Source organism: Thamnophis elegans, chromosome 16 (assembly GCF_009769535.1).
Source record: "Thamnophis elegans isolate rThaEle1 chromosome 16, rThaEle1.pri, whole genome shotgun sequence".
NCBI classification, from domain to species: Eukaryota; Metazoa; Chordata; class Lepidosauria; order Squamata; family Colubridae; genus Thamnophis; species Thamnophis elegans.
Window position 1 is genome coordinate 640,646 of NC_045556.1, and position 21,169 is coordinate 661,814.

The 21,169-nt window shown below is 53.0% G+C and overlaps 1 protein-coding gene across 1 annotated transcript; it reads right to left on the bottom strand.

Annotated features, from left to right (window-relative positions):
- Positions 1–680: 680 nt before the first annotated feature.
- Positions 681–19,560, bottom strand: RAB8B (RAB8B, member RAS oncogene family). Its single transcript, XM_032232873.1, has 8 exons — positions 19,394–19,560; positions 7,941–8,001; positions 7,352–7,412; positions 6,440–6,517; positions 5,898–5,987; positions 5,497–5,562; positions 4,785–4,835; positions 681–3,448 (listed from the first exon to the last, which is right to left on the bottom strand). The coding sequence occupies exons 1-8, from the start codon at positions 19,515–19,517 to the stop codon at positions 3,356–3,358; spliced, it is 624 nt and encodes a 207-aa protein (XP_032088764.1). The 5' UTR covers positions 19,518–19,560; the 3' UTR covers positions 681–3,355.
- Between the last annotated feature and the right edge of the window lie 1,609 nt (positions 19,561–21,169).

Here is a 21,169-nt window from a genome sequence, read left to right on the forward strand (position 1 = left end):
CAGGCCACACGGTGCTGCCCAGACGTTCTGGGCTTTGGTTGCAAAGAGCCCATTGGGGTGTGGGTCAAGGGAAGGGACCAGGGCTCCCGAGAAGCTATTCTGCTCCATCCTCATCCCTTCGCGGAGGGAATCCCAGCCTTTCTTCCCCTCTTCCTGCTACCGAGGGAAAGGAATGGGGGGGTGGGGGGGATTTTGGGAAATACAGGAGGAGTTAGGCCTTTTGGACACAATGCGCTTCACACGGTGGAACAACTCTAGGTAAAAATTAAGTCTGTTTGGGGGATCATACAAATTTAGAATATTGCATTAAATTTCATCTGCACATAAAACCACCCGTAAGGCCACAGGAATGCACTCACGTTTTCCAGAAGCCATGCAACTTTCTCTCTAATTGTGGTTTATTTCTAGAACGTAATTTATTTTGACTAAAAAAATTAATTAAACGGTTAATGTTAGAATAGGGCAGTACCAATGCAAAGTATAATCAACCTTAGGACGTTTTCATTTCGGAGCATCTCTAATTACCAAACCCTTTGTCCATTTTAATTGCCGTTCAACGCCTCGCCCAGCGCTAACCGAATGAGTGACAGACACACCCAGGGCAGCATACCGAGGCGGCTGCCCATCATGATGCTTTTATTCTTTCCCATCTGAAAATAAGACGTGGTGAAGGCACTTGGTACATGTACATACCCCATTTATTTAAAAAAAAAGCTGGCAAGTATTATACAAGTATTATACAGAGGTTTCTTCTTCTGATCTCACGTGCAGCACAGGAGCCTGAAGGTGGAACTGGGCAGGTAATACTTAAAAACCCCTAAAATGGGGGAGAGGAAGGGGGTGGTGAAAGGACAAGGCCGCCTTCTCTCCCCAGGACAGGAAGCCAGGAACAGGGGAAGGGAACGTCACATTTGGATCTTATGGGGAGCAAGGTCCAAGGGCCTCCCCCCACCCCGAAGTCCAGGCCCCAGTCCAACAGGCAGGGAGTCACTCCAGGGGGGTCTTCGGTGCTCAAAACGAGGGAGGTCTGGCTTCTGAGGACCCCCGCTTTGCAAAGGGCCTGCTCTGCTCAAGCCAAGGAGGGGAGGGCGACCCCACCACCACTCTTGGCCGCCTGGCAAGAGCCTTCGCAACCGCTCGCTCTGCCCCAAGGCCTTTGCACTGGCCGCCCATCAGGCCTGCTTTGCTGCAGCTGACCCCGAGTGATGGGAAGAGCAGCCCGGCACATCTGGAGCAGCCAGAGGGGAGAATGGCAACGTGAGAGGCCTCTCTCCACAAGCCCCCCCTGCCCTGGAGCCCCGGGGAAGGAAAGTCGGCAGGCGCCCCGGGCCTCCTGTGGCTGCAGAGGCCGCCCTTTTCCCTGAAGAAGGAGGTGGTTTTCAGGTGGCGGCCTCTTCCCCCCAAAAAATAAAAATAAATCCAGCAGGGAAGAAATAATTCTGTCGTTAAACAACCGACAGGAACAAAACCTAAACTTTTAACATTAGAAAGGTAAGTTAAATGTGTGTTAACTTTACAACACCAAGCTTAAAAGTGGATTTCCTATGGTCTTAACTCAAATTATGTACACTGTAGCACAGCTAGAAGTAAGAAAATAGCATTTTTTTAAAATAAAACAGAGTAGATACCCCAATATGCTGCTGCTTCAAAAAGCACTTTATAACATTTCGACTTAGTTGCAGGCTCTCCCGAGGGAACCTCCTCAGAGACGAAGCGTTGCTTGGCAGAACCCGAGATAGGGAAGAAAAGGAGACCAAGAGGAAAGCCGAGGGAAGGAAACACGCAACGGGCACGACTGTCTGGGTTTCACAATGTCGAGGGGGGGTCTACAATCAGGAGGGACTTGGGAGGGGGAGGGAATGCCCTGGGGGTGCAGCCCCCCCACCTCAAAGCGCTTTGCACCCCTCGGGATGAAGTGGGGGGGAGGCTGGACCCTGCCCCCGTGCTGAACCACGCAAGGATCTTGTTTCTGGAGGGCCCGACGGAGGAGCTGAAGACAGCAAGGATCGCCCGGACGGCTCAAATAAGACTCAGTGCTCAGGAATGAAATACTGTCAGGTGGAGAGAGTGGCGCTTCCCAGGGGAGGAACCAGGAGTCGCTCCACGCAGAGTGTTGGTTTGGCACGTCAATAAAAGAAAAAGCACCACCTGTTAGAGAGGAGTCCGGTTGCCCTGAAAGGAAAAGGCAGCTCAGCTTCCGTGGTCGCGGCTTCAGAGACGGGGGTCTTTGGGACCCAGGAAAGTCCTCGCCGAGTCCTCGCTTCCTTCCGCACCTGCCAGGCGGGCGTCCTCTCTCGGCCCTCAGAGCCCCCCCCCTTCATGAAGGGAGGAAAACCGGGTCCTGGGTTCAACTGGATGCCCCAAGAAAGAGACCCCTGGGCTTTGGCAGAGCCAGGTGAAGGAAGGAGGGACCTGCGGGGAAGGGCGAGGGGGACTCTCAGGACCCAGGAAGGGGGCATCCTGCCGTCAGAGAAGCACACGCGTCTTGACCTGCACGGGACTCTGCATTTGTTAAACCCTCCGAGCCCCACAGGAGCTTTCAAGGCTTTTGGGTTTCCCACCTCCACATTATGGGGGCATTGTGTATTGGCAGCCCTGGGGGAAAAGATCCAGAACAAGTGCCCACCCTGCGTGTACCCCTCTTTCCCGCCAGGAGCAGTTCCCCTTCCAAGGCCAGGGAGCTGTGTGTGTGTGTGTGTGTGTCTTCCAGCCAGCCTCCCTCCTGGACTACAGGTCAACAATCTGCAGGCAAAGGAGGGCAGGAGGGTGGCTGCCGTCTCAGATAGCAGAGCCCCCCAGCCCAGCCCTAGAGCCCCCCCCCCCAGCTGTCCCCGGGGTGGGCAGGATCAGCCCTTCATGAACCAAGAGGCCTGCGGTCGCTGGAAAGGGAAAAAAGAAACGGCCCAAGCCTGCAAGGAGGGCTCCAAGACCAGCCCCCAACCAACTTCCCTGGGCCTCTAACAACCCGGCCTTAACCCTCAGCCAAGGACTGACAGGGATGTGCAGAGGAAATACTCAGCAGTTTTTGAAGCAGGCAGTGGAAGGAAGGAAGGAAGGAAGGAAGGAAGGAAGGAAGGAAGGAAGGAAGGAAGGGAGAAGGGAGCTCCGGCAGGTGGGAGTCTCTCAGCTTCCATGTCTCGGAGGGGCAGGGAGGCTGGCGATGGCCGCCAACGGGGGAGAGAGAGAGAGTCCCATCCCTTCTCTCGGTTCAGCCCGTCCAAAGTGGTCCAAGCAGAGCCCTCAGCAGCAGCCGGGCGGTGACAGCTCTGAGGCTGGGGGGGCCTGTGCTGTCAGAGAAGCAGGAAAAGGTATTTTTTTTGTTCTAGGTATGCTGCAGTCTCTTAGGAGGAGTTCATCAAAGCAGCGAGCATCGGAAGAAGCTGCTCTTCTTCGACCGGTTCTCCGTGATCTTCACTGGCCCGCTCGCACCTGCCGAAATGCTGTCGTTCTGGGGGGAGAGGCAAGGACAGAAAGGAGGCAGGGTTACCAAGAGGAGGGGGCTCAGGGGAAACGGGGGCGCTGGGAATGCAAGGGATCACTGGTAGGCTTCTTTTTAAACTCTATTGATAAACTTTCCCCTTTTCCTACAATTCACATGAAATCGTGAAAAGCGCCAGGGGTTCCGAAAGCACCGAAGCAGACGTCGGATGGCGTTAGGAGGAAAACAGGCATGGAAAATGCTTATGTAAGTCCCAGTTGGGCAGGAGGAAGGCCCGCTTAATTAGGCTTCCTGCACGGGGATTCTGGACGTGGCCTTCGGGATTCTCTGGCAGGTCGGGGAACAGTCAGGAAAACAAATCTACGCGCTTTAGTTCCACAGAGCAGGGGAAAAGCGACGGGTTTGTGTTTGTTCACCGGTCAGCCTGGGACACTTGGGGAAATCAAAAGGACACAATCCTTGGCCTGAAGCGGGAGGAGGAAGGCAGAGCTCAGGCAGCCAGGCTTGCCCCGTTTGAAGGAGGGCCGTGCAGGAGATCTCGCCCGGGGACTCTGCAAGAGCTTCGCCCTGATCCTCCCCTTCAAACTCTAAAGGATGTTCTGGGCAAAGAGGAAGGAAAGCCACGATTTCCACAGGCGGATCAGAAGAGCGAAAGGGCTGCTAAGAGCCTCCAAAGGCCCCGAGTTCGGATTCCCCGGCTGGCAATCCTGGGCTGCCTCAGGGGACTCTCTGACCTCCCTCGGATACCCCTGCAAAGTGCTTCAAATACGCCCACTGAATAAATAAAGCGGACGTAGGTGCTGAAAGGGGATGATGGGCTGTCAACCTCAAGCTGGGGTATCACCTTTATCAGTTTACAGCTTACAGATACGCAATAGAGGACAATGGGGTTTCTTTCATGTAAACATGTCACGACGTCCATTGATTTTATGGCTTCTGTGTAATTTTAATTCCCATTAGAATTTTACGTAGCTTGAAATACTTGTTTATTATGCTTTATTACTGTAATGCCATTTTGTGGTCTGGCGTTTTATTGTCCCAATCGTTGATCAAACAAACCTTTGCCTTCCCAACTGCTCTTAGCTTTTGCCTGTTAATTTTGCCTGTGGCTGGGCTGCACCCTGCGATGTGCGTTTTGCACTCGTGTCCTCTTTCCTTGCTAGGCAGCGGGAGGGGAGGCTGTGATCGGCCCATTCAATGCTCTCAGTCCCTCCCCAGCCGCCCCTTGGGGGGAAACCTCCGCTGGCTGGGAAGCCACCCCTGAGCTGCCTAGGCCAGCAACCCCCCTCAGCCCCCACAAAGGGCAGAAGCTAACCAGGAGAGCTTAGTACCAAGAGAAACCAACCATTTTTTTGTTGAGCTTTGTCATAATGTCCCGTGCGAGGGTGAAGAAAGCCTGGAAGGAAGAGGAGAGATCTGATGAGATCCAGGAGATCAAATGATGCATGAAATTATTTATTAAATTTAAACCGGCAGCTGCCTAACTCCAGCGGACTTCAATTCCTTCGGAGTGGGGAATGAAGCCCTTTAGGGGAAGGCAGCTATTATGCTTCAAGGGCCTTTCTCAAATTTTGAGCTATGAATCCCAATCCAGAATCCAAACCTCTTTTTTGCCAAATACCCCTGGCTGGCACCCCAACCTTCCCAGAAAGGGGTGGCAAAGATTTACCCACGGAGGGGGTTGCGAAGGAGGGCCAAGGGGGACATGTACAATTATCCCAGTGGGCAGAAGAGCTGCAGAAGAGTTGGGGGATCTGCTTTCTGCCCTCAAAGGACAAAGCAAAACCTTGGGGGGGGGGGGCAATACCTTTGTGCCAGTCCTTGAGGCTACCAGGTGACATGGGCACTGCCCCCTTTTCCCTGAAGAGGCCAAGAGGGGCTGAATCGAGTCCTTGCCACAGAGCGACAGACTTTCCACAAATAAGCGGCAGCAAGGAGGCCTTGAAATGCTTGGGAGGGAGAAGTGGGGGGGGGGCTTCCCGCTCCCCCCTCTCTCTCTGAGACATCAGCTTCATGGCTGCAGGTCCAACCCCTGCTGGCACCTACGTGATGCTCACCTCTTCCACGTTGATGCTGGACTTTGCACTGGTTTCCAGAAATTTGATGCCATAGTCAATTGCTAACTGCAATAGGAAGATCCCAACAAGCAGTGGGTCAGATTCAGCAATTTCATAAATGGGGAGTTGCACGTTTTGACCCCTGAAGCTCTCGCGTTCTTCAGCTGGGGAACTGGGAAACCTATCATCCGCCAAACCACCTCTGGAGACAAACCCGGGCCACGTGTGTTGCTCTCTGGCAGCCCCTCTCCAACTAGGCTTATGAAAAGGCCGCAGTTCAAGAAAGTTCATCCCATTTGGTAGTCGGGAAAGGTGGTGCCGAAACCCCCCTGATGCCCCCCACCCCCCCGCCAAGAAAAAGGCAGCTCCGATATCAGAAACTCTGTTTTCACAAGATTTACCTTTTCTCCTTTCTCCTTCGAAACTTGCCTTTTGTCATTCATGTCAGATTTGTTGCCCAGAATCATCCTCTCCACATCCGAAGAAGCGTGCTGGGCGAAGGGAGGAGCAACCGAGTTAAGAAGAGGGAAGGAGGGAGGGAGCCCCGGACTGTCTTCCTGGAGGCTGAGCTGTGCAAAGCCCACCCTCTTAAAAGTCTGCTCTCAGGCTGCACTGAGGGCTAAACAAAGCTTCGGCCATCGGAGGAGCAGAGGAAACCCGCGAGGCCCCAGCCCAAAACGGAGCAGGACTCCTGCCAACAGGGGAGGAAATCTGGAGGGCCGTGACTCAAGGAGGAAAAATGGAACAATGGGAGCTGATTGATGCGCGGAGAAGCTGCAGGCACAAGCTCCGGGTCCCCCTTTGGCCTTGTTTTAGCTCTGCTCCACACTGGGGGTCCTCAGCTCGTCTCTCCATCCGTTTCTGCCCCCAGCCCTCCTGCGCCTTCTTTACGTGGGACCCCCGAGAACACCCCCACGTCTCTTCCCCTTCCAGGCCCACCTACCTCTTCTATGTTCCTGATCCAGTTTTTAATATTGTCAAAAGACTTTTCGTTGGTGATATCATAAACCAGCATTATCCCCTGGGGGGAAAGGAAAGAGTGCAGCCGTCATCATTCCGCAGTGGCCACAATACGTCTTCCTGTGGCCATTAAAACAGGGCTCCTCCTTCACCCCCACCCCCGGGTCAACTGGGGGTCTCTGTGCTTCTTAACTGGGATGTTCATGGCAAATGGGAAGCCTTCAGAGGCAGCCACCGCCTCCTTTCCTTCTGTTGCAGCTTCTTCATCAAAGGCCTAGTTTGGCCTCTCGGGCTCAGCCTGGGACCCTGGCAAGACGCCCAGAAGGGCAGCAGCAGAATGCTTCCCCTCCTCTGGTGCTCCTTCAGCTGCAGCTGGAAAGGCCTGGCCTCCATAGAGCCCACCCTGCCCATCGGCACAGCCCATGGCTCGGGGTCTGTCTTCCCCCCCAAAACCCACCCGGCTTTCCAGAAATAAGAGGAGGCCAGGCTGATGGAGAAAGAAGGCAGAAGGGCCTCTTTCCCCCTCCCAAATACGTCCAGGCCCACCCACCCACTTCAATGGCCTCCTCTGGAGACCCCACTTCTGCCTCAGCCACTTCTGGCTCTTTTTGCTGTGCTCCTCTGCCACTTCCCCTATTTGGCCAGAGGGAAAGTCACGCAACAACCTCCCCAGTCACAGGTCCCTCGCAGTTCCCGTCCTGCCAATTCTGCTGCTTGTGAAACCTCCGCTTTGCTCTCTGGCCTTGGGGGGGGGGGGGGGAAGGGCTGGGAAAGGCTCCAGACTCGGCCCCTCCTGAGCAGACCCACGAGGGGTTGGCTTGGCGTGGAAAAAGGGCCGCAGCAGGGTGAGCTCAGGTGACCTGTTCCAAAGGCCAGCCTGAAAGCGCACACTCACCATGGCCCCTCGGTAGTAGGCTGTTGTGATGGTGCGGAATCTCTCCTGGCCTGCAGTGTCCCTGGAAACCAAGATGCATCGTCAGACCGAGGCGGGGGGGGGGGGGCAGAGGGGAAATCAGTGCTTCGTGCCTTTCTCAAAACAGCTGGATTGTCAGCTGGACCCCCGGCACACAACTCTACCCACCATCTGGCTGAGCAGAACGTGGAGCCCAGGTGCAGACTGAAGGCCGGCTCCACCTGAGCGTCTGACAAGCCAACATCCCCGTCTCAAGTGCAGCTCTCAGGCCATCCCTTGGCCTCCCCCCCAGTGATAGCCTCCTGCACCTTCTCCTCGCTGGCTCTGACTTCCATTAAATGCTGATTAAATGGTGCCTTAAACCCAGGTATATCTTGGACCAAGTCCCAAACAGCCAGGAAGGCCGAGCGGCTGCCACGCCCGAGGAGGCTTCGCTATGCCAGCCCAGATGCCCTGCCAGCGTTGCCCAGCTCTTAAGCCTCCACTTTTGCGTGGAGTTTCAGAAAGGAAGGCCTCCGTTTCAGAAGCTCCCACCTGCATCCGGAAGCCAGTTGTCTTCTGATACACTCACCATATTTGCAGCTTGATTTTCTTCCCATCGAGTTCTATTGTTCTGATTTTAAAGTCAATCCCTAAAAAAGTAAAAAAGGAGGGGGGTTACGTTAGAGAGGAGTTCCGTCTTGCTGCACCCGAGGACTTAGAACAAGCGAGGCCCCCTCGGGATCAAATAGCAATAGCAATAGCAATATAGCAATAGCAATTAGACTTATATACCGCTTCATAGGCCTTTCAGGCCTCTCTAAGCGGTTTACAGAGAGTCAGCATATTGCCCCCAACAATCCGGGTCCTCATTTTACCCACCTCGGAAGGATGGAAGGCTGAGTCAACCCTGAGCCGGTGAGATTTGAACCACTGACCTGCTGATCTAGCAGTAGCCTGCAGTGCTGCATTTAACCACTGCGCCACCTTGGCTCAAACCCACTCAAATCTCCCACCCACCCTTATGATGTGAATTCTGGATGAACTGTTTCAAAACAAAAGTCACTATTTAAATTAACCGTAACCCTGGTTCCGCTGGGCATGTAAAGAACTCAAATTAAACCACAGTTCCACCTTGCCTAACATTCCTGCTTTTTTGCAAATGGGATTTTTTTTTTCTTTTAAGCAGAGATGCAGCTGTGGCCCCCACAAAGACGTTGCTGTCCACTCACAGGGAAGAAGCTACACTTTTGTAGCTACGAAAGGAATTTTGGACGATTCCCCAGAGCTCAGCTTGTTTAAATATCTCCCTAACCCGGGGAACGGATTCCAGCGTGGGGCCCGGAGGAGCTCCCTTTCTTTCTCTTCCAGGGCGACAATGGAAAGTCTTACTAACGCTTGCAGCTCTCTGCAAGGGGCTGTCGTGAGCCACCCACTGGCGCTTCCTCCCTTCAGCAACAGGAAGTGGTGCGCCGCTGCATCCATCAGCAGGAGAGCTCTGCTGACTGGCGGCCGCTTCCGGAGGAGCAGGTTGCAAGACACACGTTGGGGGAGAGGAAGCAGCCCAACGTAGAGCAGAGCTGAAATTCTGAGCCTTTCGGCCGTTTCCTTCTGCAAGCAAATGCAGAAGAGCCACAGAAAGATGCGGAATTGGGGCATCTGCCCGAATGCCCTGTTGGGCCACTGGACTGATGTCGACCAATGAAGTCAGGCGGATGCCAACTCCCAGAATTCCCGTCGTCATGGCTGGTTGGGGAATTCTGGGAGTCGAAGTCCATCGGTCTTCAGGTTGCCAAGGTTGAGAAACACGGCACCAAAAGAAGGCCTGGTTTTAAGGGGAATGAAAGACTTAAGACCCGGGCCAGCCGCCTCTCCTGGAGCGATTCCAAACTCTGAGGTCCTCGCAAAGGATCCGACAGGCAGCCACGGAGCGGAAGGAATGCATAGGCATTGAAAGGGCCTCTGGGTTTCCTCTATGGCTTCCAAGCCTTCCAGAACAGCAGGCGCTGCGGAAACACAGCAGAGGCTCCCCACAAGTTGGGGGTCCTCTCTCTCAAAGAGCCAAGGGCTTCCCCATCCCAGGGGCCGAGAAACAGGATGCCCACCTGCCCTGGGCAAAAGGGGCAGAATTAGGCCAAGGCAGGGGAAGACGGGGGAGAGGCTGACTGACCGGTGCTGATCCCACTGCCAAAGGGGTTCGGCAGCGGTGAAATTCAAATTTTTTACCACCAGTTCTCTGGCCGTGGCTTGGTGGGCAGCGGAAGGATACTGCAAAATCCCCATTCTGGGCCCGGCCAGACGTGGCATTTCCTGGGTCTCTGGACTACTCAAAATTTCCGCTACTGGTTCTCCAGAACCTGCCAGAACCTGTTGAATTTCACCCCTGGGCTCCGGCCCTGCTTGGAGGCCCAGAAGGGAAGAGCTGCTGGCCTTCCGCGCTGGCTCCTGCATCAGCCGGCCCTGTTCTCGATGCTTTCCTGGGACAGAAGGTCCATTCGCAATGAGGGCACAGGGGAAATTTTCAGAGAAGGGAGCTTGAGGGCTGCTGGCGGCTAGGCAAGGATATGAACCTTCTTAGCAATAAGACGGAAGTGGTTTCCTCGCCTCCTTCCAAAATCGTTTGAACTTCCCGGCCAAGTCTACAGCTTTAGAGCTACCAATGACCCCAAGGGCATCACCCTCCCTGCGGCTGTGGGGGCACGAAAGGGCTGGCCTGCCTTGAGCCTCCTCCGCCCAATCTGCAGCCACCTAGGTGGGCTCCTCTCGGACCCCCTAGCCACCACCTCTGGTGCCAGGGCTGCTTTTTGGAAAAGAGCTCAAGGTTAACGAGGGGGGGGGGAAGAGTGGGGGGAGCCAGGACTCTCCCCAGCCCTGGAAAGGAACACTGCTGACCCGAATAGATTCCACAGGCAGGAATTTGCAACAAGAACAAAGAGAGGCTTTGAGGGAAGGAATGCGGGTCAAGGAAGAGCCCGATGCTTCCCAAGCCTCAACCTTCCCCCCTGCACCACTTCCAGGCTGGGAAGGGAGTCCCTGTCCTGGCTGGGGCTGAAAGCCCACTTTCCCCACTCACAGCTTTCCGCTTAGCCCCATAGTGGGCAATTACGGCAACTTTAGGACCTGTGGACTTCAACTCCCAGAATTACTGAGCTCTGCTGATTCAGGGATTCTGGGAGTTGACCTCCACAGGTTATAAAATCGCCATAGTTGCCCGTCTCTGGCTTAGGCCTTCACTGCAAACAATAGACCAGTGTTTCTCAACCTTGGCCACTTGAAGATGTCCGGACTTCAACTCCCAGAATTCCCCAGCCAGCGAATGCTGGCTGGGGAATTCTGGGAATTGAAGTCCGGACATCTTCAAGTTACCACGGTTGAGAAACACTGCAATAGACTTTCAGTTCCCAGCCTGCCCATCAACAAAGAAAATTACCGCTTTTTTAAAAGGCAATTTAGGACCCAGCAAAGGTCCTGGAAGGGGAAGTTTCCTCCTTGTAGGATGCAGTCTTTCGATCTGGCTGGCCTCTTCTGAAAACCACGCCAATCAACCGGCAAGACGCCCGTCAACGGGGCTGACGTGACAGGAGGGGAGGAGCCTCGCTCTGTGGCTTTGTGACAAGAGGCAAGAGTTTGTGAGGTGCAGCCGCCGACAAGCAGACTGGCACGACTGACGTCTGACGGAGGGAGGTGCACGAAGGATGACTTGCTGGTTTCAATTATGTTCGAGAAGCTAAACGCAACAGAAAGGATGGTTTCACTGGCTTTCCGGATATTGTTTCCCATGCCCTGCTGTGCCCAACAAGTCTTGCACGAGGCACACAAGTCTTTTTTTTGGGGGGGGGGGGATACAGAGTGGTGTAAATACACCAAGCCCATCACGAGAAGACACCTTCCATTTCAATGCCTCCGTGGCAAGGACCAGGTAGCCTCTCCCTTATCCAGGTAGCCTTGAAGGGACAACCTTAGACGAGCTGGGAATTAGTGTCATAAGTCACTGTGGTCGCAAATTGAGGTGCCCATGTGACCAGAATTTCTGGAGCCTTTCCATTAAGTCAGTGGTTCCCAAACTTGGCAACTTTAAGACTTGTGGACTTCAACTCCCAGAATTCTCCAGCCAGCAGAGCTGGTTGAAGTCCACAAGCAGAGCTGGCTGGAGAATTCTGGGAGTTGAAGTCCATAAGTCTTAAAGTTGCCAAGTTTGGGAACCACTGCATTAAGTGAAGGTGGCGTTTTCTAAGCCAGACAAGTCATCTGAATGGGCTTTTTTTGTCAGAAACCGGCAAAACACATCGTGAGTCGTGGTCATGTGACCAGGGTAGATTTGCCCTTTTTTGGAATTTTCTGGGGGAGCAAAACTTTGACATTCCCAAATATAAAAAGGGCCCAGGTGATAGAAGAACCGGGCTTCTCATAGAGATCGACTCTAAGGGAACAGCCAGCGCAGCACTAGTGCAGTGTTTCTCAACCTTAGCAACTTGAAGATGTCCGGACTTCAACTCCCAGAATTCCCCAGCCAGCGAATGCTGGCTGGGGAATTCTGCGAGTTGAAGTCCGGACATCTTCAAGTTGCTAAGGTTGAAAAACACTGCACTAGAGGCTCCGGCCAGACAGGCAGCCCACACCCTCTGCAGTCCGACACACAGCTCCCATCCCTGTTGCTATACATCAATGCACCCCACACAGCCATTCCCACATTTCCTCTTATTCCCCAGGCACGAAAGTCCCACGGAGGTTATTCTGACATGAGCTCTGGGACCGTCTTCACGGCTTCAGGGAACTGGGTGACCACCCAGGAAAGGACTCATCTCATTATGGTCCAAAGTTGCAAATGATCTCTTTACTGGGCTCTCAACCACAAATTCCTGAAGACGGAAGAATGGAAAAGAAAGAACTCTTTAAACTTAGTAAGGCATAATTAATCCTGTCGCACATAAAGGGTGGGGAAAATAGGCACAGATGTTCTATTCTTGTATCCTTACGCCCCCATTAACCACAGTAACTAATAGCTCTGGTAGCCAATGCAGCTCCCACAGAATAGGTGTTACTCCGGTGAGGTATGTTTGATCCATCTGTGGTTTCTAGGTAGCCGTCAAAACCGGTCCCAACGTAGGAGTTGGGTTGACTGCACAGACCCTCCCCCCGTGGTCAAGGCACTCCAAAACCTGGTGTTTCCTTTAAACTGGACCACAGAAGCAGGCGCTCCGGACAGAGGGACCATCCTTGTGGGTCCCAGACTGAGAATTCCGCTTCTCGATTATGCCTGAAGGGCCCAATTGCTAGCCACAGATGCACGAGCACGGTGAATTGGATCACTTTTCTAGAGGGAAGCAGTGGGATCCTACTTAGAGCTTAGGATCTCTCCGCCCTTAACGTTGACATAGGCTGGCAAAGCCCTGGCATCGCATTGGATTACCTGGTGCCCCTCATGCACCCTAGTTTGTCAACTTAGACCAGAGAAGAAATCCGATGTTGCTGAATACAGCGGTGAAGTCATGGCATGCGTTTCACGCTATCCAAAGCAGCAGCATTGCAGGCAAATTCCTAAAGGTGGGAGAACGTTCCCAGGAACCCCATCCAGACAGGACACTTCCTGGGAGCGCTGTCCAATCGAAGGAACCAACGGGTTCTCCATCGCCTTGCGAGGCTCTTCTTCAAACGATGAGCCCCACAATTGTGGGGGCCCCTCTCCCAGCGCAGCAGGGACCTCTCAACAGCCGGAACGTTCTTCAGAGAGAAATGCAGGCATGCAAGAAGTAACTTTCCATCCAGATGCCTCGGGATTCCACTCTGACATCAGCAGGGAGGAATGCAGGCAGAGGAAGTTCGTAGGGCCGGCCGATTTCTCTTCTCAGAGCGAAGGACTTTTCCCTTCAAGAGACGCTGCTGCCGCCCTTGTGCTTGGCATCTATGGAGCATTCTTCTCCCCCCCTTTAGAGGGGGCTCCAGGTCAAATGCGAAGAGCAAGTCAGACCCACCATCCTTTCTATCTGGAGCAGTGTTTCTCAACCTTGTCAACTTGAAGATGTCCGGACTTCAACTCCCAGAATTCCCCAGCCAGCGAATGCTGGCTGGGGAATTCTGGGAGTTGAAGTCCAGACATCTTCAAGTTGACAAGGTTGAGAAACACTGATCTGGAGGATCAGCACCCCCCCCCCCCCCGAGTCAGAATAAGATGAGTTGGTTCATCTGTTATCTCCCAAACAGCTCTCCAGTCTCATTCAAGCCCAACAAGAGCAGGGCAAACCCCATTCTTCATTTTAACGGGTAGATTAGAAAAGAAAACTTCATGTTTTACAACGGAGAATCTGAATATCCTAGTAAAACCAACACGTTGGATTCTGTATGCCTACTGCAGCCCCTTTCTGAAAATAGATTCCACGGCTCTAAAAGAAAATTCAAATGGATCTGCTTAAGACGGGAATCCTGTGCTCTGGTCATTACCTTAATATGGTTAATATAAATTGGTCTGCTACCACATCAGAAACGAGAGGATAAGGGTCAATGATTTTTATGTTCAGAGCAAATATCAACACACTTCAGCTGCCCAAATTTATCAACAGGATAGAGAAAGGCTAACGAGAGGCTGATCACATCAGAGGCTCAGCGGGAAATTGCCCGGATTTCTCAGGCAACCAAAAAGTGAGTTTAGTGTTACACACGGAGTTATGTTTTGTGGTTTTGCAATGGCATATTAGCAGTGATTAAACTGGAAGAATGAAACACGTCCTGTTCAAAACCTGCCTTTTTTTACTCCCAGGAGAGGCCATGCCGAGCTCCTCCCTGAGCCACAGTCAGCTCTGGCTTGACAAGGGCTCGAGACCCTTCCTTGAAGCAAGAGTCCCAGCTCACCAGCTGGAGCATCTCAAGCGAGGCCACCTCGGATTACCTGAAGCACTTAAACCTTCTAGGCAAAAAGCAGGATTAAAAACTGCCTTGTTATTGTGCATGAGGGCCTACGGTAGTAGTTCAAAGTTAATAGACAACCGAAGGTATTTGCTATCAAGAAACAGGATCAGAACTTGAGTTTAGGATCAAACAAGAATATAATTGTTAAGAGATGCCAGACAACCATAAAACAGCACCTAGTGTTCGAATCACAGCAGGCGTTTTGCACCTATTATTCGGAACACACTCGCTTTCCTTGCCACTCATGGTAATTTCCACCCAGCAGATGTTAGGAATTGAAGGCAGGGGCCTAATGTTCTTAAAGGTTAATGAGTATTTAAACAAGCCATTTGTCTCAGTCAAAGGAGACCCACAGAAGAATCAAAGGCAGCGTCATCTGCCAATTAAAGGGGATGAAGCTGCTGGGCATCTGTCAAACGGGGGAGGCAAAGGGGGTCAGGGCTTCACCCTGGAAGCAGAGCCAGAAGGCGGGGAAGAAAGAAAGGCCAACAATCCTCCAGGACTCCTGCCTCAGAGTCCCCAAGGCCAGCCACGGACTAAGCCAGGCGGGCCTCGCAGGGAAAACCCAGGGCAGGAATACCTTTCATTCAAAGGCACAGAATTTGGGGAAAGTTGCACGGTAGCAGAATCATTCTGAATCCACCACCACCCCCCCACACATATACTAATAGGATGCTCCTCTTAGGAAAGGGATGAGCATCTCTTAAAACGCGTTAAGTCGTAGTAGGTTGAAAAACCAAGATAGGCACTTGCAAACAAGTCCTTCTCCTCTTCCCCCCCTCCTCCCATAGGGTATTTTTTTGATATTTCAGGCACCACAAGCAACTCTGATAGTGTGGCCCGGAGGGAGGGGTGTAAACTCTACAGATATTTGATCCAGAAGGGCCAGCGGGATGGACATTTTCCAAACTTGGTGACAGGTCTCCACTTGATTTTCATTCCGCTGTTTTCTGCAGGAGGCACAGAAGATTCCCCCCAAATCTACTCTCACATGCGAAAAAGCTGAGATGCTTCCATTTATGCAAGTTCTCTGAGTGGGATCAGAGCCTCGTGCAAAATTAAATTGGACTGGCTGTTTTTCTTCCTGTAACTCACAATTGTGTTATAAGTATATTCGTTCACTATTAAGAGTTCAGGGCTGTTAAAATTTAAATTAACCATGAAGAATATTAAACCTGTGTTTCTAAAGCAAGGCCTCAATTACTGATTTTGTTTGCTTTCTCTCAAGATGGGACTGTTATCTCCATACATTTTTTACAGCACTGTTTTTTTCAACCTTGGCAACTTTACCATGAGTGGACTTCAACTCCCAGCATCCCTTGCTTGTGGCTGGGGAAATCTGGGTGTTGGAGTCCCCGTGTCTTACAGTTACCAAAGCTTAAGAACCCCAGCTCTAGAGTGCCGAGAATTAAATTGGGAAAAATGAAACCCAGACGCCCCATTTCCAAGAGAAAGAAAGCCCTCTCAGCACACAGGCCACATTACGGACACTCTGCTGAATCCTGATTTCATCTTGGATAAGAATGTAAACATTACAAATTTGTTTCCCAGTCAGCAATTTCCTGCACTGAATCTGAACCCCTCCCAGATCACAAGGGAGCCAGCCCGGCCCCGCACGCAGCCCAAGCCAGGTGACCACTGCCAGCCACAGAACCGCCTGTTGCTCCCTGGAGAGAGGAGAGGCTTCCAACTTCTCTGAACAAGCAACTTTCAGATGCAATGAGCAAAGCAGCTTCCGAAGCGAGCTGCAGGCCATCTTGTCAAGTTTCACTTCCCCTTTAGATTAGCTGAAGAGCGAGAGTTTCCCCTGGAGGAAGCGGTGAAATCCTGCCTGCAGAGAACAGCCCTTCCACGCAACGTGCAGAGCTGCGTTGTCGGGGTCGGGGCTCATGGAATGCTGGCTGGGGATGGGAACTGTAGTCCAGCACATCTGCAGGTCATCGGCCCACCAAAGTTGGCAAGGGCGGGAGAATGGAGCCTGGAAGGAAGAACGAGAACCAAACCACGCCTGGAGACAAGAGCAGCCGAGGCTTCTCAAAATGTCTCCCAGCAACAAACGATAGATTTTGCCTCGGGAGGAGGACCAGAAGGTTCTAGCAGACGGGCTCTTCCCGCACATCCTCTCTCTGTTCAAGGTTCCTCTTCTCACAAACAAAATAAATGCAACATCCCATCTATGCGTCCCCTCGGAAGAACCTGGCTTCAAGGAAACTTCTCAAGAGTTTAACTGCATGGCAACCAGAGGTGGGTTCCTACCGGTTCCCACCGGTTCGGTGGAACCAGTAGAGGAAACGGCGACTGGGTCGCCAAGCCAGTAGGGACAGCAGGCTCACCACACCTCCAATCCAGATCCCCAGTCGCCGCAAGATCTTTTTTTGACCTTTTAAAATGTTCTGTGCACGCGCAGACCTATTCACAAGCAACTGTGCTCATGCGCCAAAAACGTGAGCGCACCAAACCGGCAGTAATGCTGGGTTTCCACCCCTGATGGCAGCCTATGTTGACTAAGGAATACTTTGGACCAGGACCATTTAAACCCCAGAATCCCCCCACCAGCCTGAGATATTTTCAAGTACAATAAATATATCTGGACAATGCACCGCCACCCCAAATTTAAAAACAACCAGAACCTTAATTGGTTTGGGACGCATTTTGTTAAGGATAATTTAGACAAGAATGGAGAGCGCTGGTGGCATGGGGGACGCGTTTAATTCAAGAGGAAGAAAGGCTAGAACAGAAGGCTTCACCACACAGGAACCCCACTTGCCGTAGCTGAGTAATTAACATTTTCTTCCACGGCACACAGGAACAGCCCCAACGGTTAGAAGGCTCACAGGCTGATATTCTATCTATATCCCCAGCCAACACTATGCCAGGAAAGCTAAAAAACCCACAAAATGTCAGAGAACACGAAGCCATTTGATCAGGACTGGTTGCTAAAAGAATTCATGCTTGCTTAACACCCTCCAACATCCAGTCTGAGCAATGTTTCTTGTAACGCCTTTCATTTCCTGATAATTTTTGGACACTCAGCATTCAGCACTGTGACATTTCAGCAAGAACCAAAGGAAGACCCTTTCCTTGAGTCAACTGTTCTCTTTCATGTTGGATGGGAAGTTCAAGCCAGCCTTTTGGGAAGCCACCATGCTCTGAGGAAGCTAAAACGGCAGCTGGGGACTTCCCTCCCTGAAGGGTCTGCTGAGAAGACACCCCCCTCCCAGAGGCAACACCTTCTTTTGGGGTCCATCTGGTGGTGTAGCTCAGAGCAAACAAGGCAAGGCTGGGAAAGGTTCTGCTCTGAAGCCCGGTCTTCCTGCTACAGGCGAAGTCAAAATACAGACCATGAGAAGTGCAACATGAGAAGCCAGTCAATAGAGGAGCTGAACTACTTGGCACAACAATCAAGTTCCCTTTCAGGGGTTTCTAAAATAGGTCTCAGGCAGAAATCCAGCAGGTTCTGGAGAACCGGTAGCGGAAATTTTGAGTAGTTTGGAGAACCGTCAAATGCCACCTCTGGCTGGCCCCAGAGTGGGGAGGGAATGGGGATTTTGCAGTATCCTTCCCCTGCCACGCCCACCAAGCCACGCCCACCGAACCTGTAGTAAAACACCTGAATTTCACCACTGGTCTCAGGTCAGTTGGACCTATTCCCTATTGTCAGTTGAACGTTTTGCTCCTCTCTGTTGGTGCTTTGGCTGCGTTATCCTTTCAAGACGAACATCGACTCTTCACTATTTGGACTGAAACGAATGACACACAGACTGAAATCGCTGAAATAAAACCTGGGGCCGAAACAATGAACGTCTTGCACCTTTTCTCCCAAAAACAAATTCTGGATCAGCGCAGCTGAACGGTCCTGCTAAGACTCTGCTTCTGTGTAGCAACCAAGCCCAAATCCCCGATGCTTCAGGTCTTGGCCTCTGTAGGCCCGAAGTGGGCATAAAGCGGTGATAAATTGAGAGCACAGCAAAAAAGATGTGCAGGGCGATGGGTTTTACTACTAAGTGGATCAATACCATGATTGGAAATAAGTAAAAACAAGAACCGAACACCCAAGGTGTAAAACCTGTACATAAAAAGCTCAAGTAATAAAAGCTATCCGGCAGAAGAAGAAAATAATTCTACTTTAAGCAAACAGCTCAAACTGCAACTAAGTCAGTTCAGGGAGTTTCTCCTCTCTTATCACACACGGAGTAATCATTACCCCTGGCCGGGGAAAATGCTCTCCCTTTTACCATTTGCAATGTCTCCAAAGGCTTCGGGGGCTCTGGGGCTGCGCACCAAAGGTGACACGGGGGCACTTCTGGGGCCGCCTGCCCAGATGAAGAAACCAGGGCTCTTTGGAAACGGTTGCTTTGGGAACCGAATGGGGGTCAAGGCCACAGTGACTCGGACCTCTCCCTCCCCCGCCTTCTCACCCCATCCCCCTAAACACCCCCCCCAAAAAGAAGAGGGGGGACCAGGCCCTCCCCCCAAGCCCACCCAGAGGGACCCCCCGGCCTGCTCAGATGCGTTTCCTGGACGGCCTGCCTGGCAAAGACAACCGTCCACAAGTGGCACCCCAAAGAGGGATGGGGGCACTAGTTTGTGCCACCCCTCCCCAACGCCCCCCTTGCCCGAAAGACGCCGCCAGGGGGGTCCTTTCAGTTGGCAGAGCAGCGGGGGGGGGGGGAGCAAAGGTGGGGGGAACAGCCTGCCAAGAGGGGCAGCCCCCCCACCTGGCTCCCTCCGGCCCAGACCGGCCACCAGAGAGCAGGGGTCTCTCCGCCACGGGGGGGGGGGGGAAGGACGCCCCCGACCTGTCCCTCCCTTTCCGACGGGGAGCACCAGGACTGGGACCCCTTTGGGCACGGGGGGGGGGACGGACGGAGGGGCTCTTCAGCCCTGAAGGAAGGAAGCGGGGGGGGGTGTACAGGCGCCCCCTCCCCAGGCTGCCCTCGGCCAAAGGGGGGGGGCGGCGAGCGAGGCGGGGGCGGCAGCGACCCCCGCGGGGAGGGCGGGGTGGCTGGGGGGGGGGAGGCTCCAGGCCAGCGGGAGGTGGGGGGGGGCGCCCTGCCCCTCTTCCCGCGCGCCATGGGAGTTGGAGTCCCCCGCGGGCGGCGCCTGAGGGAGGGAGGGAGGGGGGGGCGGGGGCGGCCTCACCGATGGTGGAGATGAAGGTGGTGTTGAAGGCGTCCTCGCTGAAGCGGAAGAGCAGGCAGGTCTTGCCCACGCCCGAGTCGCCGATCAGCAGCAGCTTGAAGAGGTAGTCGTAGGTCTTCGCCATCTTCGCCGCCGACTGACGGGCGGGGGGGGGGGGGAGGGGAGGGCGGGGGCGGGAGGGCGCCAGCGCGGGGCGGGGCCGGGACGCGCGCGCCGGGACGCGGCGGCTCCCGCGGGATGACGGGAGTTGTGGTCCGAGGCGGCTCTTCCCACCCCCCCAGCCCTGCGCTGCGCCTGCGCCAAGGCCGAGAGGGGCGGGGCCTCCCTAAGGCAGCGTTTCTCAACCTTGGCGACTTTTAAGTCCTGTGGACTTCAACTCCCAGAATTCCCCAGCCAGCTGTGCTGGCTGGGGGATTCTGGGAGTTGAAGTCCACAGGACTTAAAAGTCGCCAAGGTTGAGAAACACTGCCCTAAGGGATGGGCTGTTTCGCAGGCTTCGCTGCTGGACGAGCGGGGTCTCCGCCGCTGTGCCACGCGAGCCCGAACTGCCCGATCCCCGCCTGCCAAGGAAGACCTTTGAGCCGAGCACGGGGAGGCTCGCCGGCTTTGGCAGCGAAGGGAAGCGGTCGCAGGCTCTAAGCCGGGGGTCCTCAAACTTGGCTACTTTTAAGACTTGGGGACTTCAACTCCCAGAATTCTCCAGCCAGCTCTGCTTGTGGACTTCAACCAGCTCTGCTGGCTGGAGAATTCTGGGAGTTGAAGTCCCCAAGTCTTAAAGTAGCCAAGTTTTGGGGACCTCTGCTTTAAGCCATGCTGGAGGGAGGGCATCGACTCCAGGGGGCTCGAAGACTTCTAAGAGTAACCAGCAAGGAAGGCCATTTGGCTCATTGTAAAGACCCATTTATTTCAGCGAAGGACAGAAGAAATGCCTGCAGAGCCAGGGCCAAACAGTGGCGCCTTTGGAGAAGCAGATCTTTCTACCGTAAAACAGTCTGATGGGTTTCTTCTTCCCCTGCTGGGCATGAATTCGGCACGTCTTAAATTGTAACTCTCTTAGGATCCAGCTGTTCTGTCATCTGGGGTCTGAGCTGGTTTTCTGAACGTCAGGCTGACTGTGGTGCCACGGATAAAACAAAGAAAACCAGCGTTTTGAAATGAAAAACATGAATCCAACATGACATTTCTTTTTTCTGAATCCGTCTGCCAGGTCCTTAATGCCACCAGAGGATCATCTTCCCCTTTTCCTGTAGAGGTAATCTGGTCTTGTTACTCTGATACAAGGAGCAATTTGGTCTCCCGGATTCCGTGCTCTAGGTCCCTTCCTAGAAAAGCAGCCTGTTCAGTGGAAGGAACAGATAAAGCCAGTTGACCAGTGCAAACATTATGAAGTATTTATTGATTAAGGGAAGCTAATCGGATTTTTAAAAATCTAAATACAACTTTACATTACCAGCAGCATAAGCGGTTGGTGGATCCCCCAAGCCAATTTGGGTTTAACTACCATTCATTCATTCATTCACGTGTCCAACTTTTTAAAAGCAACACATGGGAAAATATGATTATTTGGCACTTAAACCAATAACACTAATAGATCATTCCATATTTCTAAGATGGAATAGAATGTGTTTCTGATTAACCGCCCATTATGGAAGAAAAGGAAGAAAACAGATTACCCTCTTCAAAATCTACCTTCTCTGCACTAGTTCCTGAACTAGTCCCTTTAATTGTAATCCAAATCTAGCATTTATGCAAGACCAAGGTTGGGTCCTTGCTAAA